The sequence below is a fragment of the Phoxinus phoxinus genome, assembly GCF_949152265.1.
Source record: "Phoxinus phoxinus genome assembly, chromosome: 15".
Taxonomy (NCBI): domain Eukaryota; kingdom Metazoa; phylum Chordata; class Actinopteri; order Cypriniformes; family Leuciscidae; genus Phoxinus; species Phoxinus phoxinus.
The window spans coordinates 24,884,762-24,912,730 of record NC_136890.1 but is presented as its reverse complement, the minus strand read 5'-3'; the positions used below and the strand labels follow the sequence as shown (position 1 = coordinate 24,912,730).

The 27,969-nt window shown below is 38.2% G+C and overlaps 1 protein-coding gene across 2 annotated transcripts; it reads right to left on the bottom strand.

Moving 5' to 3' along the window:
• Positions 1–423: 423 nt before the first annotated feature.
• On the bottom strand, positions 424–27,124 carry rgl1 (ral guanine nucleotide dissociation stimulator-like 1). 2 transcript variants are annotated; one of them, XM_079637765.1, is made up of 18 exons: positions 26,698–27,124; positions 10,861–10,971; positions 8,937–9,145; positions 8,124–8,198; positions 7,640–7,833; positions 7,392–7,516; positions 7,086–7,301; positions 6,612–6,715; positions 5,829–5,913; positions 5,448–5,537; positions 5,216–5,302; positions 4,956–4,988; positions 4,732–4,853; positions 4,555–4,644; positions 3,830–4,010; positions 3,490–3,741; positions 2,548–2,662; positions 424–2,413 (listed from the first exon to the last, which is right to left on the bottom strand). In XM_079637765.1, exons 1-18 carry the CDS (start codon positions 26,830–26,832, stop codon positions 2,226–2,228), a joined length of 2,412 nt encoding a protein of 803 aa, XP_079493891.1. In that variant the 5' UTR covers positions 26,833–27,124; the 3' UTR covers positions 424–2,225. The 2 variants fall into 2 exon arrangements, with proteins under 2 accessions (XP_079493891.1, XP_079493892.1); XM_079637766.1 differs by lacking the exon at positions 26,698–27,124 and adding an exon at positions 14,167–14,461.
• Positions 27,125–27,969: the final 845 nt, after the last annotated feature.

Sequence of the window (27,969 nt, the reverse complement as noted above, 5' to 3'; positions counted from 1 at the left end):
TAATCTTGTATAACATAAAAAAGTTGAAAATTACTTAACTTATCTACAAACATGTTGTTATAACTCATTGATCATATATTTTTGACAGTGTAGTGTTTTCATTTAGCTTTTATTTTTATGTCAATTTTAATTTAGTTTGTTTTAGTAATTCTGTTGGTGCTTCTGTCATTTGTATTATTATTAAAATATATAGATTTAAGTTTTAATTTTTTTACTTCAACCTACACTTATTTCAGTTAGTTGCAGAGGCTATACAGAAAACAATTTTTAATAGTATTAGTTTTAGTAACCAATATAACAATACTGAAGCAGATAATGGAAAAGAGAATTACGAAACAAAACATTTTGAATGAATAAATCATATCTTTCTTATTATATTTTAGGTGTGATGCAAGCAAAGTCAAATTCAGTCAACGTCCACAGTACTTTTTAGAGAGTCTCCATTTAATTCATGAAAAGTAATATTCAAATTACAAAAATCATAATGATAATAATTTATTCACTGACTCGCTGTAGATAGACAATTCTTTGGTAGTGAAGAAATATCCAAAATAAAGATTTGAGAAAACTCACAAGTGCTGAATAAATTTGAACCAAGACAAATGAATTAAAACACAAACACTGCTGCCCCACTACTGTTAAAACACTACTTTTTTTTAACCTTGTTTGAACTGTTAGTGTCAACGAAATCTTACGTGTTCAATGTAACAAAAATAAGTCTTTCAATTTTGTGAGAACAAAAGGCAAAATTTGGCACATTCTTTACATCTGTTGACGTATTACCAGGAGTCAGGGCCAACTAACATGCATTACATACCAGATTAAAAGGTTGAATTGGAAAGAACAAAGTTAAGGCAAAACATTCTGCAAGCCTTTTGAAACCAAACTATTGAAACCATTAGGTGTTAAAATGCCTGAGTGTAAAAAAAATCATTTTAGTGTAAGACATGTTTTTGTGTTCACCGTGTGTGTACAGATCCTCTGGTAAATGTTGCACATTATTGTGCTGGTTGATGGAAATGTCTGACTTGTTTTAATGCTCACTTTACAATCACACACACTCATTTTTCACAGCTTTTTACATTTTCTCTTTTAGTTAACAAATCTTTTAAAACTTCCAAAATCCTTTTTTTCATAGATATCATGGATATTTATTCATCTCTTACAAAAACATAAGTATAAAAAAGAAACAGAAACGTATATCATTAATATAGCATAGCTTAAAGACATAAGACAGGAAAGCTACAAGAAGTGGACCAAGCGCTCTTTTCAGTACACACACACCTACTGACACCACCAACTCCATAGCAAGTGCCACTGTATCAGTGAGGAAGGCAGCTCAATCCAGGTTTCCAAACAGAAACCCATCCTATTGGTGTGGTGTCAACACACAACATTGATCCACTCGTGAAAGGAAACCGCAGACTTGATAAAACCAAGCAGGAACCAATCAGAATGCATATTTTAGCATTCGTCACACAGCTCACAATATGAGAAACAGAAATAGAGATAAAATGCTTAGAATAGGCAGAGAAGTCATGAGGTTTCAGCCTTCATACACCTCGGTTCATCATAGATACCTATATATTGTGATATCTTGAGGAAACGGTTGTTCTTTCTCAAGGTTGGCCTTAAAGATAGAAAGTTAATGCAATTGCTTTGCTGTGCCAGGATTCTTAGTGAGCCAGTCTAAGCACTTTAAGTCTAGGGATGCAGTCCACATTGTCCACACAGTGCACAAGGGGACAGGAGGAGGACACGTTGATGACATCACAGCTACTGCAGATCATCTTCAATACTGACGCAAGAGTTCCATCATTACCGTTGATAAAGGCAACATGGCTGTCATTTGATTTCTCTTCCCAGAGCTTCTTTCGTTCCCCGCTCACTCTCAGAGGAAGTCGCGTAGGCCTCATGGCTGGGAAGAGATGTGCTCTTATGCAAATACTGACGAGGAGCAGGAGACTATCCTGCACATGTGCAAAATATCCAGCAATAGGGAGGGTGGGATGTGTCTTTACGTGTGAGCCAGACGGGAAGATGGAGGCACATGCTACTATGTGACAAGCCTTTTATTTCAAAAGGCAGAATTGAAGAGCTTGAGATGCCTAAATCAGTTCTGACATGTTTTTGCCTTGCAATAGTTTATAAAAGGCCATTTTCTAGTACTCCACCCACTATAGTCTTTTTATGATGCCCGCTCAGGTTCAAAAAAAGGTCTGAGGTCACAGCGTGACCTTGCTGAGCCTGAGGGACAGGCTGGAGCGTTGCTGCGTGCGTGGTAATGTGGAGCTGCAGCGACTGCGCAGCTGAACCGGCCTCCCCTCAGAACCACGCAGACGCAACAGGAAGTCAAAGTTCGCAGACGTGCTCATGGCGTAAAACACGTTGGCGTTGTCAGGGATGACCAACTCTGGAGAGAAAGAAAAAAGATTGCAAACATGATGCGGGCATTTCATCATAACAAGCCTAAATAAATTAAATATTAGAGCACTAATATTTCAAAATGTGTGTGAGACACAAGATCCACAAGTTTTAATGTTGTACCTCTCTCCTCGGAGATGACCTGCACCAGCTCGTAGTCGGCAGCCTGCTCACCCTCCAGGTTGTGTTTGACCATGGCTCGAGAGATCACCGCTGGAGTTTTGTCTTGACTGGTCAGCTGCATGGAAAAGCAATCATTAGTTTTACAACTCTTCTCTCTTTGAACTTAGTGCTATTTGCAGCCAAGGATGATGATCCATTTGTGTCCTATATTATAAAAACAGCTATTTTCAAATATAAAACCCCATTTATACTGTGTAATAACAACAGTAAGTGAGATAAAACAGCCTGTGGTTTGCAAAATTAAATAATTGTCTGATATATTCGCACTGTACTAAAGCTAAATTATCAAATTATTATCTGAAAAAACTTATTTGTAAGTTTAGTGTTAATTCCCTCCCCAGCTATTAATGTTGAATGTGAAAGTTAAATACACCTAAATAGAAAACAAAATGATTTTTTTTAATTAAATTATTGAATTTTATATAATAAAAAGTAATATTTATTACCTGTTGAATTTAAATAATTTTAAAGCACTTTGAATTCATTTAAATTGTAAGGAAGGAGAGATGAACACATAGAATTTTTTTTCCCATAAAACAATATATAGATTTGTTTATTTCTTTCTACTAAAAATGAAAAGAATAAAATAATCACAGTTAATCTCATAATATTTGCCTAGACCCCAGACCACAACTTGAAAAATAATGTATTCTTTTTTTTTAAAGCATATCTGCTTGATTTTAAACACTAATTAGCAATTAAATGCTAATTATATAATTAAATATAAAACGCCTCTTAAACTGCAGCGCAAGCAGGTAATCAATAAGTAACTAATCATACTATATTTGACCAATATATAAACAATGGTCAAATATACTTTTAATATACGCAAGAATAGATTTCACACACTGATAAAGTAGATGAATGTTATTCTTCACTAACCATGATGCTCTTGTAGAGGTTGCCGTTTCCCTGTTCGAGGCTTACTCGGATGATGCATGCATCCTGAGCTTGTGTGTTATAGGCAGGTGGAAAAGTGGGTGATGTGGGGGTCATGGGCGTCAGTGACATGGAGCGCCGATGGTTGCAGGGGGGCCCGGGCAAGGTTGGGGAGGCCATAGATATGGAAGCGCTGGCTGTAGAGGAGGAGGTGTCCATGGAGTGCAATGAGGTGCAAGAGGAAGACTCGGACAGCTGTTGTGACCAAACAGATGTCCGTTTAATACTTTCATTTAAAACAACAGTATATCAAGAATTTCGGCATGATTTAGGATGTTTGTACCTTCTTAAGATGAGTGTCTATAGAGTGCGTGGGTGTCATGCCTTCGCTCTCTGAGGGACTAGAGTCACTGGAAGACACACTGACTGAGTCCATGCTCTCCCCAGAGCTGCCAGTAGGAGGCGACCGAGGACTCTCTCTCACGGGAGAGCTTGTGTTTGAGGCATCAGGTCCTAAGAAGAGTCTAGAGAGGTTGGAAAGACAACAAAAAGAGAAATGATACACATAAAAAGTCTTCCTCTTTGAATATGCATTGCTGTTCAAAAGTTTGGGGTTTTGTTTATGTTTTTGAAAGAAGTCTCTTATGCTCAACAAGGCTGCATTTATTTGATTAAAAAACAGTAGTATTGTTAAATATTATTACTATTTAAAATCACTGTTTTAATGTATTTTTTAAATTAAATGTTATTTCTGTGATGGCAAAGCTGAAGCATCATTACTCCAGTCTTCAGTGTCACATGATCCTTCAGAAAGCATTATAATATGCTGATTTGGTGTTTAAAAAACATATTTTGTGTTATTATCATCATCAATGCTGAAAACAGTCGTGCTGCTTAATTCTTTTGTGGAAACCGTGATACATTTTTTCAAGAATTCTTTGTAGGACATAAAGTTAAAAAGAAACAGCATTCGTTTGAAATAGAAATATTTTGTAACTATGTAAAAGTCTTTACTGTCACTTATAGGCACGATTTTTTTAAAGTATATTTTGGTTTTAGGTCACTCACAGGCTCAATCTCTTCACCATACTCTTGCGGGGTTTTGGTGACGTTGGGCTGTTGTCCCCCAATCTTTCGACTTCACACGACAGCGCATAGCTGAGTGACAAACATGAGTGACCAATATTAGCAATGAAACTTACACTTATGAAAAAGAGAGAGAGAGAGAAAAAAAAAAGTGTGTACCTCTCCTCTTCTGAATGCTGAGGCTGACTTTTAAACCAGCGCAGAAATGTGGAGTCAGAGGTCAGGCAGTAACTGTTGCACGCAGACTGCAGGAGCTTAATCTGAGCGATCACTTCAAACTCCTGTAAAGAGAGAGATTTTGTTCAACATTCCCACAGACCTAAGGGATTCAACAGATGTTTTGACTATAATAAAGACCAAATAATAAGGAATGTTGTACTTACTCTGCGCCGCTTTTCGAAATTAATCAGTCCTCCCTGTGAAGCACACAGAAAGAAACTTTAGTCCAGATTCTCCACATGATTTTACCCATGAACATTTTGATTACAGGTCTTGTGAAACAATCCAAAAGAAGGTCAAATAAACCTTGGTAATGAATACCTTAGCGGTCTGAGAATGCTAGGTCAATAATAACACCAGAGATAATTCTTTATGAGGTTTTCTTTTACTCTGGGAATTTGTGGTGGATGAACAGCTGACTCACCTCCGCTTGGTCAGGCAGTGCTGTATCAAGCATGGTCAGATCGGTGAGAAATGTACCCAGGTATGGGATCGTCCCCTGCATGGCACCCTGGAAACAATATAGTTATGTGTATTTTTGTCAGCTTCAAGCTAACATGGTACTTTTTCATACACAATATTTAACACTAACTCTTGATCTCAAATAAAGTACATAAGCATACTATCTGTTGGGGCTTTTTTTTTTACTAACTCACCATCTCTTTCTGCAACTGCAGTCTCTTTTGGGATTTTTTCTGGTGGTCTTTGGCACAGCTGTCAAGACTGGCAAATTTTGAGGTGCCTTCCTGAAGATCAGCAAGTTGGCATTAGTTTTTAACAGGCCAAAAAGAAATTGGCAGAATTTTTCTACATTTTCTTTAGTTAAATGGAGTTTACACTTTTGTTTGGTAGCCAAAAGCATAATCAAATTAGCCTAAAAACATAATAAACAAACAAGAGATTTTAATCATTTAAAAAAATCATGTAAATCTTATTCCACGTGCGCCTTATTAGTGAACGCTAACTTAAAAAATGCCTCTATGCAAATAAAACACAACATAACCAGAACTGTGAATGAGAGACGTGTGTGAGCTCACCCTCATTAGCAGTTCCCGGCTTGTAAGGTAATTATTCTGGTCGGAGAAGATATCGGAAAGCTCTTCAAACATCTGCATGCTGTCTCTAATGTAGCACAGCGGAATAAAAACAATTCGAGATTATGAACATGTCATTCTTAATAACAGAATACACTACATCGTTCAAAAGTTTGGGATCAGTAAGGCTTGCTGTAAAAAAAAAAAAAGAGAAGATTCTTATGTTCACCAAGGCTGCATTTATCCGATCAAATACAGCTAAACCAGTGAAATATTGTAACTATTTTTTTTTTAATGTAATTTATTCCTGTGATGCAAAGCTGAATTTTCAGCATCATTATTCCAGTCTACAGTGTCACATGATCTTTCAGAAATCATTCTAATATGCTGATGTGCTGCTCAATACACATTCTTTATTATTATCAATGTTAAAAATGGCTGTGAAAATACAGTGTCTTTTTTCAGGACTCTTTGATAGAAGAGAAAGCTTGAAGGACATTAATTTGAAATAATAATATTTTCTAACATTGTGAATGTCTTTACTGTAATTTTAGATCAATTTAATGCATCCTTGCTGAATAAAAATAAAATAAAAATAATAATAATAATAATAATGATGCCAAACATTTAAATAGTAGTATATATCCATCTAGACACGTAACCAGTAACCATAACATAACTGGTCAATAACCAACACTATTAAAAGGATAGGAATAATTTTAGCAGCCTATATAGTGTTTAAAAATAAAGAAATGACTGACAGGCTTGTTTATTGACAGGACTTACTTGGCAACAGAGGCCCACGTTCTCTTCAGTCTGTAGATGGGGTTGGACTGCAGCGCCGACACTATGGCTCTCAGAGACGAGAAGTTCTTACGTATGCGACACTCCTGAGAAAGTTAATCCATATTTACACATTTTCTTTTACAAATGGGCCTAATTAGACTTTATCAGATATCTTTAGGGAGGCTGAATGACATTATTATGTCTACTTTGGTTTATCTAGATCTAATCTAAAACAGTTATGTCTTACAAAGACATAATTAGGTGTAATGCACAGAGAATTGTAAATGCCTTTTGTAAAAATATATTACAGATCAACATCAGGCTTTATCTTTGCCAGGAAATCTAAAGTGTTGCTAGAAAATCACGCAACACTAAAGTGCTGCAGTTCTAAAGAACCAGAGGTCGAAAAGTTTGAACATGAGCATTAAGTTATATTGAGACCATTCAAGCGTGTCTGTGTGTTGGGTTATGCACCTGTGCAATGTCAATCCAGCGCTGGATAATGCGAGCACGCAAATGTGGGCGTATCTGACGCTGGCGAAGGATGGTGCTGACCACACACGTTGTTACCGCATTAAATTGGGTGATGGTGGCACGTATGGTGGGCGCGCTCTGTTTGCCGTCCTTTTTATCACGCTGAGACCAGATAGAGCCCAAACAGTGATGAGGAACCACCCTCTTAAATAGCAGCTGTGGAAGGAAGGAAATATTTCTTTGCTTGAGTCAAAGAACGTGCAAAATAAAGTTTGCACCATTACAATATACAGCTTTCTCTCTCACCGCATCCATATAGGTCAGCTGCTCTGCTACGAGGTCAACTTCGAAGGAGAAGAAGTCCTCTTGCAAATCGATCTCCACTTCCTCATCTTCCCCGAGGCAGAATGGGTTGGCGTACTGAAAGCCTCCTGCAACAAATAGACAGCAGGTGTTTTTGTATGCACAGGAAGACAGAACAAACATGAATAGACAAAGGAGGTATAAAGTTCGATAGAGGTATGGATAAATTGATTAATCCGGATATGACTTGCCTTCAGACTCATTCTCGAGACTGGCCTGGACACGCAATTGTTCTAGCAGACTCTGAGCCCGGCGCATTGGCTCTGAGCCCGGCATGGCCTTCTGCAGGAAACCCAGCACACGATGCAAACTCGGATATGATGGAGGTTCCTGGAAGTCCTCTGGACACTGATCCAACCAGGCTCTCAGAATAGAGGCCAAAGCACTGGGGGGGAAAAGAAAAATAACACATAGATGTTTGTATAAACCAGATGGCGTAAACTAGTGAGGAAATCTTCCATAGTACACTTTAACTGATATGCTGTGATTCATGCAGCAACCAAACAGCATTCATTGGTTTCCTTTTCTTTCTAATCACTTCCAAACTCACATACACACAATAGCACAGTTTGACCTCTATTTTCAAGCTTCTATGGAAATGAAACAACAAACACAAGAGCTGCCGGAAGTCACTGCAGATGTAACAGCACAGATAACCACGACGAAGACACTCACGTTCTCACAGCGCCTCGGCTCTCTCCAGTCTGACTCTGGTTACGCTCCCCCTCACAATCCTCAAAACTGCCATACCTGTGAAAGAAGAGAGAAACCAGCTAGTGAGCACGCTGACAAATGGTGAAGGGAGAAACCACTGTATAAGAACCCAAAATAAAGTATAAAATATCAGATATGAAAGTAAAATAAAAATTTAGGATTCCCACATTTTCAGACAAATAAACTACCATTTGCGATGACTAGATAAGAGGACCTATAATACCCCATTACAATTTCTTGATTTCTTGAAGTTTTCATGCTTGAATTTTCAAAAAACACATATTGGGTGGGAATCATTTAAATGAGGAATATTGTGACGTGTACGTTCCCAGTAGAAAACACAAGACTGCAATCGAGGCGTTTCAGAAGTTCACGAACAATGCTTAATGATATAGAGAATAACTCCCTTTGGAGTGACTTTGTGCTTTGTAACTTTCATGTTCAAACTGCAACATTACACACTAAAGTTGAAAATGTAAAAAAGCATAATAAAAGCAAATTAAAAATGATTGACTATATAAACTTCCATAACTTTTTATTCATTTCCAAGTCATATTGTCAGGCCTGAGATTCCCTGATATTTCCATGTCTTCCAAGACTGGGATTCCTGTAGATCTTAACCGACTGTGTTTAAATGAATACCTCGCCAAGATGGGCATTTCTACTTGCTAAGCTGATCACCGCAAGGCTCTTGCATGTACGCAAACGTGAGCATTCAAAACAGCCAGTCAGAATGCATGCAGGTTTCTCTTGACATTTATGATGTGTACACACCTGTCCAGCAGCAACTCCAGTACATTCTGTGTGGTGGCAAAGGCCCTGTATGTGGAGAGGAAAATGCTGGTGTATGTCAGGTCATTATCACCGAACGCTGTGAGGAGTGTCTCTACCAAGCGCTCAAGTGTCCCCGCCCGGATACTCCTGATCTTACACGTCTCCAACTGACTGACCGTGTGACCTGGGGGCAAGCGGTCGCCCTCTGCCTGAGAGAGCAAAGCAAAAGGAGAGAGAAATACCGTGAGAGAAATATAAAATCAGTTCAATTCTTAAACACGCATCCAAGTATCGTGTAGAGAAACAGAGGGAGAAAAGCAGAAATAAACAGGGCAAAGAATGAGACCTTGGTACTGCAAGCACGCTACAACAGGAAACTCTACAATCTGCTTTTAATCAGAGCAATCCTCCTCCTCCCTCTTTGAGACACGCTGGAAAGTCGGCAGGCTTTTTTAAAATGCTTCATTAGTTGAAAAATACAATGGTTGTGTGGTTCACACAAGAAACAGGCACATGTGATTTAAAAGTTGGCCACAAAAAGGTGAATATTATAGTTAACTCAAACTAAAACTGGAACTTAAAAAAATAAATAAATATTATTTTATAATAAATGTTAACTCAGCAAACTTATTTTATTTCAGCTAGCTGCCAAGGCAACATTTATGTTGTCAACAATTCAACTATTTTAATTTAGTTTAACCTAATAAACTAACTAAACTTTAACTGAAATAAAAAATAATAAAAACTATAGACATATTTCAACTATTTAAAAATTACAAAAAAATAACAAAATAATTAAAATACCTATATTAAGTAATAATGAACTACAATTAAAATGAAAACAGAAAATCGGACTCAATAAAACTCAATATATTAATAAAAACTATAATTGTATCTCAATGATACAAAGTAACACTGTATGAATGGAACAGCAAGAATACTAACCTTTTAGACGAACAAATAACGTGGAAACTATGTCAAACATTAAGCACCGTGACCTCTCTAAAACAGAGCTCTAACAGAAGCCCGAATGTAAAACGTGCTTTCTTATAATTGCAACGTCTCAAATCTGCATTAAAAATTTGTACAGCATGAGTCCTATAAAGTTAACTTGCTTTTGAAATCAGCATTATCATGAATGTCATCATATTTATGAAATGATTCATCATTGAATGAACTGTTTTTTTACAATGTAGAAACATCTGTGTTACAACAAACTAAAGCTCTATGGAAATCACGTCAGCTCATAAGTGCTTTGTTTTCAGAAGGGTGTTGACAATATGGAAAAAGTTATTCAAGGTTAAAGCAACAGATTATACCATATTCACCGCTGTAATACGGAACGGAGCCATAACAGCATGGCTTCATAAAATAACAATGTTGTATAAACCTTGAAGCTCATACAGCAAATTTTTGGTTGAAAACATTTGCAACAGAGAACTGAGTGTTTTCCTGTCAATAAAACACATCATAAATAGCTATCACATTGCGGAAAATACAAAGAAGGTATTTTAAAGAACTGTTTTTGTCCATACAATTAAAGACAATGGGGTCCAAAAAAAACATGATTGAAAAACATCAAAAGAAAAATCTTCTTTGTGTAGAATAAAGTAAGTCATACAGGTTTGGATGACATGAATGTGATGACAGTATTTTCATTTTTGGGTGATAAATCCCTTTAACCAAGCCTTTACCAAACAAACAACCGTATATAAAGTTTAATGTGTTTCAACGCCATAACCATGAAGACTAATGACTAGAACACTATAAGAACCCCACAAATAAAATACTTCCGTAAACCATAAAAAGCTTTAAATGGTCACCCTTAATATGGCCTATACTGTCTGGCCGTCCCAGCATGTGCAGCTGAAGTGTTTCTTTAAATAAGAGTGGAAGTGCATTCAGATCAAAGGCCTCCGCTTACCCCCAGCCATCTTGCGCCTTTGTTAGCCGCCTGCTGGATTTGAACCCTCTTTAACGTCACGTTGTATATGGCTCCTTCCTCGACCTCCTCTCCCCAGTCCTGCACAGAGCTCTGAAGAGGAAGAAAACAATCAACGTTACACCATTTGGAATGTTGTGGACTAAAACGGGGGAACAGTATGTCTTAGTTCGGCATAAAAAGGAACCCTGGCTTTACATTTTAGTATCAAAAGACTGACAGACATGATGGGGTGTGTGGTGGAGGAGAGAAAATGATAACTCATTTGGAGGAAGGAGACACGGAGAGAGGGGGAGAGACAAGAAATGAGATCAGAGCTGGCATGGGGTTTTAAAAATCAGCCTAAGAGCTTTTACAGATTCTTAAGGGAAGGATTTCTTCATCCAGCCTTGGAGTTCAAGAAACAAACTCAGAGAAGTCTATAAACATACACACTCATATGCTTTCTCAGATAGACACACACACACACACACACACACAATAATGTGATGTCCAGCATTAAGTGTCTGGGTGAATGGAGTCTTTCTGGCTGTGCACAGCTTAACTTCATATTAAACTGTCAGACAGAGGATTTCGATCATTTCTGCCCTCTTCAGTCAATAACAATAAAGTAGAGCTGTGATATGAAACCTTGCATAGTTTCTCATATTCAAAATATCTCCGTCTATCATGTCCATTAAAATCTTTTCTTCGATGTTGTGATGTACATCTGAGTGAAACGGAAGGGTTGGGGTTTACAGTAGTGCTCAAAAGTTTACATACCCCTTGCAGAATCAGCTAAATTAATTATTTTAACAAAATAAGAGGGATTTTTCTGAAGAACATTGTGCAGTTTAAGTGCTCCGGACAAACAAGGGACTCAACCATCACAAAACAAAGAAGAAGGTTGTGGATCATCCAAGTAACGACACAGAATTAAGAACCAAGGGTGTGTAAACTTTTGAACGGGGTCATTTTTATAAATGCAGCTTTTTAAAAATCTTTTATGTAAAATATCATATTCAGGAATAAATAAAAAATACCATGCATTTTGTATGATCCCTCTTATTTTGATAAAATCATTCTGCGAGGGGTATGTAAACTTTTTGAAACTTTTGACTGCATGAAGACAAATGATTCGGAAGATCCAGTAAAGACATTTTAATTAAAAAAAAAAAACATTTATTGAAACTTTTTTTTTAAATGAATTAAAAACATGCATGGATTAATCATTCACAATAAAGTCAATAACATACGTTTAGAAATTTTCCTTTTATGCCCACTTAAAGACAAATGTCCTTAGAGTGCAAATAAATTAGAAAAGGAGACATAAAAAATAATGCTTTAAACGAGTGAAAAACTTCCAATTGAACAAGACAAAAATATTATTTTTTTCTAAAAACTATTCTTACTCTTTTTATGCAATTTCATAAGACATTTTTATCTGTAAATCGTTTCGCATACTTAGGAGACTGTAGGAATGAACACAGATGCTTCGATATTTTATTTATAAACTGTTACCTTAATGCACACAAAATGAATGTGTGAAATACTGTTGTTTCACTGACGACATCACCAGACTTTTTTCCAAAAAGATTCCAGAAGTCTAGAAAAAGTCAGTCTGCACTATGGAATTATGGACCTGTCCTTGGAATTACTGTGAAAGTCAGAAGACCTTATTGCGTGTATTTCTATGTGAATCCAGCCAAAGCCATGCTATATGGGCCTATAAAAGAGGATTTTTTTTTATTCGGTACAATCCAATCTTGAATAGTTTGTTATATGGGTGTATGCATGCATTTCTACAATGCTTCAATAGTTTTAAAAGAACATATCTGTTCAAAGTAATCAACCTTGACATTTAAAACATCGGCCTACTGAGTCTTTTCACTATTGCAGCACATCCAGACTACGTCTGCAGATTTATGCAGCTGAAAGAGTAACTGTCCCTGGAATGAAGCGGATCAGTCTGTCTTTTTCCGGGCCGTTTCCTGTACAGTGCGTTCAGATAAATACTCAGCTGGATGAGTCATGCAGTTTGCACTCAAAAACAATGGTAGGAGGTCTGCATACCCGCTGCCCGGACCCTGCCGAGTCCATAGTCTATGCACTGTGCTGCTCCTTTGTACTGGATGAAATGTTTTCCAAAGCGGCTTTTAAAGCCTGCTCAGCGGCACAAGCAGATATTGAAGAGGGTGGGACTACATATATGAGGAAACAAAATAGTTTTTTTCTGAAATAAAACAAGCTGAGTACAGTATTTGTGACCACATGTGGTACATCAGAGTAGATGGGAGCTCTATGAAGTCAGGCTTATTAGTTTAATTTATCAGATTTATTTTAACTAGTTAATTTTATTATTATTTTTTATATTGTTTCGTAAATGGTTTTATTGGTTTGTTGTTATTATTTTATTAATAACCATATTTTATTAATATTGTATTATTATAGCAATGCCAGTTCCAAAGTCCCATGGAACATAAAAACTGATAAAAAAATACTTTGAATGCATAGAAAGCATCTTCATAATGTAAACATAAGCCTGTTTTTGTCCTCTGATAAACATTCATACGAAAAAAGTTAATAAACTTGGTCAATTAAAATTGACTATGATACTTTGTGTGGTCAGATAAGTTGTCCTAAAAACACATAAAACATCTGCTAAATGAATAAATGTAAATGTAAAACAGACTATGTTTTAATAAACAATAATTTAGTCCTGAAAAAAAGCATTAGCCTACAACGAATGGCCGTGGGACATTTGAGCACTTTGTTTAGGTCCCTAAAAACTCCTGTAAACAAACAATGAAAGGATGCTGACCGTTATCATTACAAACAGAGACGTTTTCAACCCCCTAGCCTACAAACAAAATCAACACAACCCCAAAGTCCATGAGAAACAATCCCTCACCGATAACAACAATAACAAGTGGGTTTAAGCCCATCTGTCCTCTTTGTTTTCGTCTGCAGAGCCTGGAGGCTGTTCATCACAACAGAAGTATTTCTAGAGTGAGAAACTAACGGGAACCTCCGCCTACATGAGACGATCAGATCCAAAGCCAGCGTGTGTGATAAACAGACGAGTGCGATACAGTATTGCAGTAAAATATCATCTAAAAGCATTATTTGTATTCCCCACGCCCTCCTCCTCCTCCAAACTCTTTCTTTATCCTCCACTCCAAGCTCTCTTTCCCCCTCCCTCTCCCTCTCCCTCTCCCTCTCCCTCTCCCTCTCCCTCTCCCTCTCCCTCTCCAGAAGCTCAAAGCCGCAAAATCAACAGTGTGGCAGGAGGCAAACGCAACTTCTTACCATTTTAGCTTTCCAAGCGAATTTCATGGTGAGGGCCTCTCTCATCGTCCGGTAGCGGCATTAGAACACAGCCCGAGTCCAGCGAGAAAGGGTCAAATGCTTTCAAGTATAGTAGGCTACGCCGAGCTATCCTGTGAGGATTGTCCTCCTTCAGCGCACACACATAGTCCGTCACGGATGGAGCCTCAAGCTGCCAGTGCTCTCTCTCTCTCTCTCTCTCTCTCTGCTCTGCTGTCCACCACCCCCGCTCAGTAATGACACAACTCCGCCCACTGCGCTCCCGCTCCCTCCCTCCCACTTTAGTCGTTTGATTTATTTCTTTGTATTATTGTGGAATATTGAGTATATAATAATATATAATAACAATAAGATAATAATACTATATAATAACAAAATAAATGCCAGAGAAGTTAAAGTGACAGTGCACGCAAAAAAACAAAATCAAAATCTGTCATCATCTATTCACCTTCATGTGGCACCAAAATCGTATTACAGTTGTGAAACACGAGTAGATGTTTAGCAGAATGTTAAAGCTGTTTAATTTTTTATTTATTCATTAATTTATTTATTTTTCATATCATGGATAGTGAAAAAAACGCAGCTGTCAAACTCCCAAAAGGGCAAAAGTCATGCAGTGCGCGAGTCAAATAAATAGGCTATGGTGGAATTTGTAGTTTAGGTGAACAGTTCATTAAAAAGCTTATGGTCATGATGACTCGTGACTGTATTACTAAAGAGTAGGCTATAGGCTGATTATTATTATCATGCTATTGAAATGAAAGGTGAAATATTTTTTATCTTTCAAATGGCCCAAGATAGGAGGATTCTGATGGGATTGGATCTTCTTTTTTTGTAGTTGGTATTTTTTATAAACTTTTTTCAATTAAAAACGACGAGAGAAAAAAAAAAGTAAAGTAGGCTAATAACTTTATTACTGTTGGTCATTTAATATTATTGAAAAACAGTTGTTATATTTATGTTTTTTATGTTACAATTGTTTTGTTCAGTACATCTTACCTTGCTCTATTTCCCTGTTAAAACTGAAGCATCAAGCTAGAATTCATGTTTGGCTTATGTGTACAGTAAAGCCCATTTGACTGGCCATATCAATCACTTTGACATTGACAGCACTGTTAGATTGTTGAGACAGATCAGCCTAAAAACATCCCAACAACACTAAAGTGGAGAGTAATGGGGTGCAGCAAAGCAGTATCAAATATCAAAGAATATCAAATATTGAGGGAACAATTTGGATATTTTTAATGAGGAGAGGGAGGGATCTGTCCCCCTCACTGTCTATGGGGGTCACAGCCCTAACTCAGAGACAATATGAGGAAGGCTGACGCTGTATTGTCTAGAAGGGATTTTCCCTTTTATCCCTTACGTGCAGGACGTCTGGATTTTCATTTGTATGATCGCAGGAACCTAGTGGATGAAATTAGCAGGTGTCATGTGAGCCTACACACACACACACACACACACACACACACACACACACACACACACACACGCACGCACACACACACACACACACAGTTAGGTTCTCACACATCTAGCTAGGCCTACACGCAAGCTTTGCCGTAAAGAATCAGTGTGATCATTCAAGCAGCCACAGTGGGGAGCACAATAGAAAGCTGTTCAATGTTCTTTGCCCTTCAGTTCTATCTTTACAAGGCCAGTGGTGAGATCATAAACGTCAAGGGCTAGTTTTATGAAGACAGATTCAAGAAGTTCCTCAAGATTAACACATTTTACAATCTTGCTCAATCACAAACATTTAAAGTTTATATTAGATTGACTATTCTATTTAGCCATTCAGCAGAGAATATTTTAACTAAAAGAATAACACAGGAGAGCGTGGCGATAGTATGATCTTGATTTTGGGTGTATGTACATATGAAAAAGCCAGTCAGAAATAATGGTATTATATGGTTGCATTAACATTAGTTAATGCATTAACTAAAATGACCTAACAATGAGCAACAGTATTATAAATCTTTGTTGTAACATTTAAAAAAATCCAACTGTTCATTGTTAGTTCAGGTTCATTAAATAATATTAACAGATACAACTTTTGATATGTATTAATAATTAACTTTTACTAAGAATTATAAATGTTTTAGAAGTAACCAGTGAAACACTAACAGAAATTTGCTATTTCTTTTTTGTTGTTTTTGAATCTATCTCAATTTGCCAGCTAGTTTTTTACTAATGTTTGCATATTTTTTTGTCTATATGCTAAATATATCCATAATATATTATATATCCATAATATATATATCCCTAGAAGAAGCTACTTAAAAAGTCAATAATGCTAAATAATTCACTTTAGTTTTACATTTACATGTTGCTTCTGAAGGCACCCTCCAAATAAAACCAAAAAGTCTAGTCCAAGAGCAAATAATCTATCATTTCCATTGACATGGAATTTAGTCAAGCGCTAGTTATTCCCTGTGGTAAATATCCTAGACGGAGTCTGCATCCAAAAATCTGGGCACCTGACTTGTTGCCTCGCTGCTTTATCAGGTAATGACTTTCCAGGCAGCGTTTGCACATGAAGGTACTTCACGAAACTGATTTCAGACAGACTTCTGAGGTAGCAGAACGGTTTAATGATCTACAGCAAAAAAGAGAGATCTTTGGTGATTACTATAGAAAAATTGTAATTTCTCACTAGAAATTAAATTTTAAAAAGTGGAAAATGTACATTTATACTCAAACTGTCACACATCTGCTGCCTTCAAAAATCGATCAGATGAAGGTATCTCAGGAGACAGGAAGTGAAGCTAACATTGGATTTGGACCTGCCCTGTTGCCTTCCTACCTTGGAATACATCCCCCGAAGGCAGCATTTTTAAGCTTTCGGATGCAGCCATATACCGTGGTTAACGCTCTGGAAACCAGGACCAAGATTGTATAAGTGCGTGCAAGGAACCACGGGACAACCCTGACAACCTATCACACGACTCCCTCAAACCACACTAACTCACTCTCACCTCCATGCACCATTAGCTGTCTACAGTCACAACAAATTCAATACAGTGAAGTGTGTTTAAGCAGAGACCCCCTCGTGTTCAGGTCAGAGCAGGCTGGTCAGCGAGGGCAGTGGGGCTTCAGAGGGGAAACCCTCATTCTCTGGGATCTGCTCCAGTTCCCAGGCCGGTCTGACTGGGTGTCCTCTGCTCGGCTGTTCCTCGGGGGTTCTGGGAAGCGTGGAGGAGCAGTGGGAGAGGTCGTGACCTATTGGTCCCCCTCAAGGGACAGCTGTTTGCTCTCAAAAGGGAGTGATGTCATTGCAGTGCACAACAACAAGGCCTGACAAATGGCAGGCGCTTGGGCTGGACCCGGCTGACGCACACACACACACACACACACACACACACACACACACACACACACACACACACACACACACACACACACACACACACACACACACACACACACACACACACACACACACACACACACACACACACACACACACACACCTCTGATCTCATACTCAACTACAGCCCTAGGGAATAGATAGAGATAGTGTGTATCTATGAAATAAAAGCACAACAGCACTACATCATAGTGATGCCAATCTCTAAAGGAAACACACTGTATCATTTGATTACATGCAAGGTGTGGGAACTAAATGTAAAAGGTTAGGAGTGGTTACTAAAAAAATGATCGATCACTAATCTGCAACCTGTTTAAGCAATAGTTTGGCAAAATGTAAATTTTATCATCATTTATTCCTCTTGATATTATTATTTTTTATCTGATAAATGATTTTATTTCTTCTAAGAAACGAAAATGTCAAAATGTTATTTACATAATAGAGTATACGTATAAATAAATAAATAAAAAATTAAATAAACTAGTGTGTGAGTATTATGTTTTAAGTAAATTTAGGTGCACCAATACATCTCACACCAGATTTGACATCAGTATAATTTTGTTTTTATGTGATGGACCACTATGGTACTTTTGTCTTGTTTGAAGCGTAAAAACAGCCTCTTTTTACTATTCACTTTCATTGAGTGGAAAAGAGGAGAACATCCAGCCTAACACCCCCATCTGTACTCTGTGAAAAAATTTAAAAATCATTCAGGTTTGGTAAAACGAGGGTGAGTAATTATGGAATAGTTTTCATTTCTGTGTGAACTATCCCTTTAATTGACCAATCTATACGTTCTTGACACAAAATGTTGAGTGTTTTCCTAGTGTTTGGTTTCAGGTGGGGAGGCATGGGGGGTGGGCTTAGGAAACAGGCTTAAAGGGAATCTTAGGGGGCATGTTTAGACCCCAATAGGGAGGCTGAGGATATCTGTCCTGTCGACACCAATAGAGACATACCGAAACTAAACCTCCCTGGAGTACAATCACAGTCTCCAGTCAGTCTCTCCTCCTGTGGTGGACACACACACACACACACACACACACACACACACACACACACACACACACACACACACACACACACACACACACACACACACACACACACACACACACACACACACACACACACACAGGGCCTGTGAAGCTATGGAGCACGTCGACATGAGTAACGAGAGCACTGTTATTGCACCACTGTGGGGGGAAAAAACACACATTCCAGGAAATCTCCCACTTCCTGCCTGCAGCCTCCCAACTCTATGTGCCAGTCGTCATTGTACCTGACCGAAGGGCCAGTTATCATGTCTACACTGCCAAAGGCGCTCGCAAAAACCTGAGGGATGAAGAAAATGCAGCCGTAGCCCGTTCTGTGTATGTATAGGGAGATTTACGGTCAGATTTTTGGACTGCTGTGTTGCACCAGCGTCACCAGAAGAGTTATAAGCTGAGCTGACGCAGGCAGAGAGAGCTGGAGCTAGAGGGCGCTGGGAGGAGACCTTCAATGGTCGCGGATCTCTCTGCGTTATGACGTGCCAGCCATAAAAAAAGCTTGAAACCTTAATCTGTGATTCACAGGTCTCAAGAATCTGCAATCCCTTGTTGTCACAACACCATGTGATCATATTCATTATGCAGTTTGCCTTCTTTTATCAACTTCACCAGAAATCAACACAGTCTAGCAGAAATCACTGCATGTGTTTGTAAAAGCATACTTTAAAAAAAATGCTTTATGCTGTATTTATTTGATCAAAAATACACAACAATATTTTTATATTTTAAAATATTATTAAAATTTTAAACTGTCTTCTATTATTATATATTTTAAAATGTACTTTTATTCTTGTGATGGCAAAGCGTTATGTCCCGCAACCATACTTCAGTCTTCTATTATTTTTTCTGTTTTCTATTATTATCAATGTTGAAAACAGTTTTATGTTTTTTTGAGGATTCTTTGGTGAATAGAAAGTTCAAAAGATGTTAAAATTTTTTTAAATCTTTTGTAACATTATAAATGATTTTACCGTCACCTTTGATCCATTTAATGCATCCTTCTTCAGTAAAAGTATTATTTTATTTAAATCATACTCACCCCAAACTACACTACACTTCCTGGCATACTACTCTTTCTGCAGTATGTGCACTTTTCGTAGTATGCAAACTTCCTCACATGCATCGAATACCCAAATGACCTATAACACTTTAAAAAATGTGTAGTAGGCCAAAGCACACAGATACTGTATCCCATAATGCAATAAACTCCACTCCATCTGACCTTGCATTTTCAGCATGATGAATTAAAAATGTTTAATTAAACTCACAATGAGTTTTAAAAATGCTAAATAACTATTTGTTATGCTTAAGTTGCTGAATTAAACATGCAAAGATATTGCCACAACAATTATATTGTCTTAATGCGTACTGTCTGTTTTGTAAAAAAAAATAGTAGGCAGTGATCACTACAACGCAGTATGATTGTACTCCATTCCAAACAAAACAAAGCATCATTGTTTTACTAATTCTCTCTGTTTACCCTTATTTGAGTGAGCTGCAGTCTTTTCCACCTTATAAATCAAGACAGCTTAATATTGCAATTGCATTATAGTAATCAACTGACAGAGATGAAGGAAGAACTGAAAGTCCTTGAGTAGCTCCTGGGTTTTTTTTAGATGAAAGAAAACTGAAACCAAATAAAGAAGAGAGCAGCATCTTCCCCATTGAGCAGCATCAGAAGCACAGGCAGCCACCGTGGAAACTCTGTCATTGTGAAATATGAGGTAAAAACAAATCTTAGCGTCCTCAAAAACAGCTGGAACTTTGAAGGACTCTCAAAAAAACACGATTCCCAGAAACCGTCAGTCCTGAATGGCGCATGTGTGTGAGAAAGAGAGAACAGTGCGTGTGTGCGTGTGTTCAGGGGCGTGGTAGTGGGGGGAAAAGTGGACCTGACTACCCAGGGCCCCGTCTAGGGAGAGGGCCCTTTGAAATCCCATCCAAAAAAAAAAAAAAAAAAAATTCCATTTTTTTTTTTTTTTTAACCTAATTCGAATTAATTGGGCCCTCCAATGGATGTCATTATTCATTTCAAAATATATTGATAACACCAACTGAGAGAATGAACTCAGTGGCAGACCTTTTCCCTGTTTGTATCACTCCGCTTGTTCATGTTTGCGCAACTTGCATCATTAAGCCAGAAGGCGGCGACAAGTGAAGTGACTGTCTTTATGAGTGAGCAATTGAACCATTGATTAAATGAACAGATTAGTCCACAAATATTGATTCATTTAGGAAAGAAAAAGTAGATGAAATTGATATTTGATGCGCATACTAATTGCTCATATGCCTCTGGACACAGAATTATTGCATTGGCGTTTGTTTGAAATGTAACATCTAGCCTATGCAAAATAATCCTTGAATCATTTCTTATTTAAGGCCATTCCCGTTTCGAATATGTGATTGTGTATAGTCATCAATAAGCGTAAACATTCTGCATTTCCATTTTATAGTGTGGATAATTCATTGCGACATTTAAACTGATTCTCATGTTTTAGAATTTCTTATCTGATAAAATACTACATACTGCCCACTGACATGCTTTTAAAGCTCCTGTTGTCCATTTTTTTTGGCCTTCAAAACACCTTAAAATTCACATGTTGAGCTCAGGTAAATCTAAATTTTCTCGGGGGGGCATGCCCCCCAACCCCCCTAGTAGGAGCAGTTTATTCCGGTTTTTAGCTATAAAAACCTGCGCAAAAAAATAATCATGAAGTTAATTGGAAAGTATTTCTCTTTGTTTGAATAACTACTAAACTCTACCTTGCACATTAATACTCGAAAAGTAAAAACACAACACACAAGTCATTTTACAGCGAAAGAACCAGTCATTACTATAATCTGATTTGATTATGGATTTAAACACTATTTATACTTGTTTATATTCAAATAATTAAAAAAAAAATGTATTCAAAATTGAATTTTCATTTTTGCTAACCCGCATCGTACAATGGCATGTGTAGGGGGCCCACTGACATTGTGAGTATACAGGGCCCAGAATTTGGTGCTACGCCCCTGCGTGTGTTTATGTAGCCTACCTCAATATTTTTGTTTTACATGCCTAGGCCAGTAGAGGGCAGTGAGACACGATTCTGCTAATCTGCTCAGAGTTAGCAAGTAGCAACTTCAACAAGATAAAAGAATAAACAATCATTTTATGGCTAAGAGTTTTATTTTTAAGAGTTATGATTGCTCCAATGGTAATTTGAGTGTTTTACACTGTATCCAAGAAATATGTCGCCCTCCCTTTTGTTAGTTCTCATTCTCTCTTAGTCAGTGTGATGCAACCTTCTCCGTCATTTACCAGCAGTGTTTTCTATCAATCCTTTTTTTTATAATGTTTTTCTACATTTATGTGACACATGGGTCATCTGGTTTTTAATTAGTAGCCATTCACCAATAAAAAAGAATAATACAACAACACATAACATATTGTGCAATGTGCATACATCTTAACTATAGTCAGCTGGCTAGGAGTCCATTTTTTCAGAGGTCTGTCCTGTGTGTATCATAATAACAGAGCCTGACGGTATCTGTGATAGACTGATACAGTCAGCATTAAGATTATTATAATCATTAAAGTATGGGTTTTATATTCTCGGATTGGTCAAAAACAGGAATAATCCTGGATGGCATTCTTTAATGACTAATATGGTGGCCAGTTGTTTGCAGCGTGTCGTTAATCTTCTCCTCTGACCTAGAGCTAATAAGCTTTAATTAGCTAGTGTGGTCAGTCTGGTTTGGGCCCCCACGTTGGCAAAACCATCTGCCACAACAAACAAACAGACAGACAGACAGACAGACAGACAGACAGACAGACAGATGTCTGTCACTGTCTAGCTCTCTCAGAAAGTCTATCTGACTGTGATTCTGCTTATTCAGTCTGTCAAGAGTGTGTTTGCTGATCAGAGAGTTAAATAACTTAGCCAGTGAACATCACTGGGCCTGACCTGGTCAGCCCCCTCTATCCATCCCTTCTTTTTCCTTCTCCTGCCTCTCGGACAGAGGGGGCAGTAAGCCAGGCCACATGACACGGATCAGGAAAGAAGGAATGAATGGGGGGCTGTAGGAAGGAGGAGGGAGTTGTTGTTTTCTTTTTAGCTGTGTGAGGGCTGTGTGTTTGTTTAACTGCTGTAATGACCTGAGTGGTTCCACACCTGTCCTCTATACAGCTAAGATGATTCACAGACCTCCCAGAATGAGAGTTTATAGGCACATACAATCAAGTACAATATATTTACAGTAAGGGGCTCTAATGATTCTGCACACACACACACACACACACACACACACACACACACACACACACACACACACACACACACACACACACACACACACACACACACACACACACACACACACACACACACACACACACACACACACACACACACACACACACACACACACACACACACACACACACACACACACACACACACCTAACCCCTCTCTCTAAACACGTGGGCTTATACATTTTCTGCCCCAGTTCAGTGATTTGCCCCCTTTGGACTTCAGCCTGAGGTGTCATGTCAGGCTGAGGGTGACAGCAGTCATATTATCAGCTCTATTAACTTGTTCCATTGTCATACTCATTGAACCAAATGTTCAATAATGCAGTCATGCAAACTGACTAATCTATGGTGAGTGCTATCCATTATAATACTACAACATCTAAAGCATGTAATATTAGGAAAAGCTCTATTTATCTTATATACACTATACAATGCAAAAGTTGTTGTTTAAAAAAATTAAATTAAAAAAATTGATATAAAATGATTAGTCTCAAAGCAGCCCCAGTAAGTCAACCATATTGTTAAGCACTGATTTATGAATTTTTAAGACAGCAGGGAGGGAACAATAAATGATCAAGGTGAGAGAGAGGTAATTGGATTCGAAACATAAGCCAGATTGGAACCTGCATCTCCCACATGAGCACCACATCTCCGCTGGAGCACGAACCACCATTCATGACTAAATCACTTAAGCTCTAGGCCTTAATTGTGCTTTCTTGATACCAGTTGCAAAACTTACTGACACTGAATTACTGAATCGAATTCTCCTCCCCAACGAGTGACTCACTGAACATAAGCAAGGAAACAGTGACTAGCAACCAGCCATCAGTGTCACTTTCAAAAAACACACACTAAAGCAAAATCACAAATAGAGAAGTGATGCAGAAACAGAGAGTACTTAGTTTGCGATTCCTATATTCAGCATAATTCCATACACGCGCTTGCGGTCTGCGCAAAGCTTCCTCAATGTGTGATACTGACCCATATTGACTTCTGCAGAGTGAATGTGAGATACAGGACTGTGCCATTTAGGCTGAATATATGAGTGCATTGACCCCAGTCCTTGATCACTTGACTACAAAGGTTGTGTCGAGGCTTTGCAGAGTCAAGCAGAAAACCAGCAGCAATATCAGCATTTATGGCTGGTAGAATGTGCAGGGAGGGACAAAGAGCGTCATGACCCATGCATCTTGAACTTTGGCCACCGTCTTCATCATTAAGGCCACAAAAACAAAGCCTTTAACGACCATTAAGGCCATATCAAAATTTAACAGCCAGGTTTTGTAACTGTAGCGAAGCAGGTAAAGGATATGCGAGTACGGCAAAGTCGTAAAATGCTATAAACGTGAAAGCAGAAACGTTATGCATCTCTCTCTTGTCTCTGAATGAGCCGATTAATTGTTTTCCAGTTAGAAGCGGTAGTGGAAGGGACAAGGGAATAATAATCGCGTGAAGTTATTCCGAGATAACTTGGAAATGGGAACAGTGAGAGGGAGTTCGAATGTCATGGCTGAGGTGAAGGGTGGCTGGGGGTCCCACCCGGCATAATCGAGAAATGAGACTTTCAGAGCTGTGGGACGTTTGTGGGAGACAAAGTCATTTTGTGTTGGTCTATGTATGTGCGCATATCTGTGGGTTTGGTATTTAATTGAACGTGTTTGAATGGATGTGAATGAGTGCATGTGTGTGTGAACTATGTTGAATATGTGTGTGGACTGGACTTCATGGGTGAGCGTAGGGTAAAGTGACGAGGGGGCTCTCTATAGCCTCACTGTCAGAGAAACAATACTCGGAAACTCTCCAGTGTGAGAGGAAGAGACCTGAAGCAGGATGTTGGTTAAGGATGAATTTCTCTCTCTCTCTCTCTCTCTCTCTCTCTCTCTCTCTCTCTCTGACAAAGTGACAAGCTGAGTTTGCCATTAAGCCATTACTTTTTAATGGTAGTGCATCGCAGATTCCACAAAAATATTAAGCAGCTGTTTTCAACCAATTTATACTGTAATATAATGTGTAAACAAAACTAGAACATTTTTACTTTCTAAAAAGTTTACACTATTTTGTATAGATTTAATTTTTTAATACTAGTAAAAAATATATAGCCTATGTTAAAGTGATGAGAGAACTCTCTCGCCTCATTGGCAGCGGAATATTATTATGTCGAATTATGTAGTCTACATTTTATTTTTTACGTATAGGCTATTTATTTAGAATTGTATTTTTATCACATTTTTTTCTACAGACTTTTTTGTTGTTGTTGACAAATCTGCTATTAAGGTTAACACATTTACCTTTGTAAAAAAAAAAAGAAGCCACACTTAACATGAGCTGTCAAACACTCGCACACATATCCCCATTCCCTCACCATCTCCCTCTCTCAGCATCCATCATTTATAACTCCACCTTACTGCCCAAATCTGTGCCCTCCCTCCAGTAGGCCTATGTTATAATGCTGAGTCTCATTTTGTATAATACAATGACACTGTTCCCCTGAATTGAAACACACCGTTCTGGTCAGTGCTGGTCAGACAAAGTCACCAGCGGTCAACTCCAGTGTGCAACTATTGAAAAAGTGCTGACAGAGTGAGCTTTTCCCGCTCTGAAACCCCCACACACCATGACCACGACCACATAGGCTACACACAACCACACACACCCCATCCTCTTAACAAATTGGGCTGGTCAGTGTAGCCTATGCGGCCAGACAAATCTAGGGGCTTTCTTGAGGCAAACATTGATTCATTGTTGTTTTTCCTTTTCACCTCTCAAGATGATTCAGCTTCCTTGAAAGGATTGGCTCACATTCAAAAAATAGTTTTTGTAGGATATTTTAGTTAAAGTAGCTAAACTGTTTTAAAGAGGTACACGTTTATACAACAACAACAAAAAAGAAGAAGAAAACAGTAATAAAAAAATACCGGAAAGAATGGCGATCTGGTCTGTGCTATTCCTCGGCATCGCCACAGCCTACCGCAGAACATAGAGCGACCAGTTGAGTCCGATTCTCGAATGAATGACTCATGAGCCGGTTCTTTGAACCAAATCCATACAGCGCGACCAGTGGCTGGAATCCCATTACCAGGTCTTCGTGAACCAAAACATAAAGCGGTAGGCTAGTGTAGAGTGATTCCCGAACAAATGATTTATGTCTTAATCTAAATACTCTAATAGCCTGTCTTATAGTAGCCTATAAGCTAAGTAATTTTTAGTGAATCAAACACATAGCCTACACGTTACAATTTACTGAGCAATGTTGCATGACTCCTAAATCAGTCTGGACTGGTTGTCCATGTTGTAGCTTACTTATAGATTGTACTTTAAACAAGTAGCAGCCTACTTAAAGTTATAGGCTACTTAAAGTTATGTAATTACTTTGTCAGAAGTAGGCCTATATTTTAAAAACAAATAAAATATCAGCATATTGTTTGTTTAGGGCGGCTGTTATTTGATATATAGTTTGGCATGTTTGTTAGATTTATGCTGCTTCTAAACACTGTCTAAATAGCAATTACTTTTGAAAGCATAACTATTGCAATGTGAAATGCAACTTTCAGAGTACAATTTTATTCTTTCTTTTATGCAGACTAAAAGCCAAACACAAATTAAGTTTAATGCAAATCAGTTTACTGACCATTTAACTTTTGATTCTTCTTCTCATCATCCCACAACTCGTAAAGACCGCAAACAACAGAGCCCAACTCAGATAAAGTCCATTTACATGCTGTTGCGAATAAAGGCAACACTAAACAAGAACTATAGCTACAATACCAGCCTTCAACACACATAAGTGACTGACCCAGTATCGAGGGCTGCTCTCCGGTGACCGTGGCTGGTACCTCTGCAGGGACACCCCTCCCTCTCCATCTAGGTCCAGGCAGTGTGGGATGGGTGGCCAGGGGAGCAGCGATGCCAGCGGGTAGTGCGAGATCATGATGCCCGTCTAGGTTGCCCACACATACTCAGGGCTGTAGAGAACTGGTGCTCCTGTGATGAAGGTCTATGTGTGTTTTCGTGTCTGTCAGTCTCTGGAGGGCATTTGCACTTGCGGTCTTCCAGAGGGTGTCCTTTTGTCCTTTCGTGTAAAGTGGAAACAGTCTGACAGATCTGTCTTTAGAAGTCCACAATTGCTGTTTCCCAACAGATACAAACAAAGTCTCTCTCTCTCTCCCAGTCTAATTCGAGAAGAGGTTGGCAGCTTCTCCGCTGTAGCCACATGAGTGATTAAAGTCTATTGTTTTTTCTCTCTCTCACTTCAAAGAAGGAGGAGGGGTGAGCGATAAGCCCTGCCCCATGCACTAATACCAAGATTGTGCAGAAAGAGGGAGAGAAAGACAGGAAAAGAGAGAAAAGGGGTCTCGTGTTGAAGGAGGAAAACTGAGAGGAGGTTTAAACAAAATAGTGTTATTTTAGCAAATTTCTACAATATAGTTTAGTGTTCATTCTTTTAAACTATAACCACAAAAAGTTAAATCTATATCGGACAAGTTTCTTTTATTTTATAAGCTTTTTTAACAAAAAATATGCTCTTCCCAGAGCAGCAGTTAGGGAGTCGAAATGCCTGTTAACAACAGAGACAATAATTATAATGATAAGCATAACTATAAAGCTTTAATTATCATTCTAATGACACAGACACAGAGGAACCATATAATTGGAATCACTTTCAGAAGGATTTTCTCCAGCTGAAGAACAATAAAAACATTAACAGCCAAGTGACTTTGAAGAGCTTGAGCATTTAAAGTGGCAGATGGCAAAACGGCAGCAAACACAACAATAAACACAACAATATCGTGCGTTGGTGTGGACACTAATATAATAATCGTTATAGTTATTGGTGTGAACGGGCCTTAAAGGTTGAAAGAGGACCTGATGGAGTCATCTGCTGTATTCTCAGTTAGGCAGTAGCTAAAAAACTTTCCAGTTAACCAATAATTCAGCAGTGTGGCCTTTGTTACCAGGACCAAAGACAAGGTTTCGCCTGAAGAGTGTAATAGCAAGCATGTGACTAAATATTTTTATGGGGTGGGAAAAAACATAGTTAGAAAAATGCATATTGATTGATATTGGA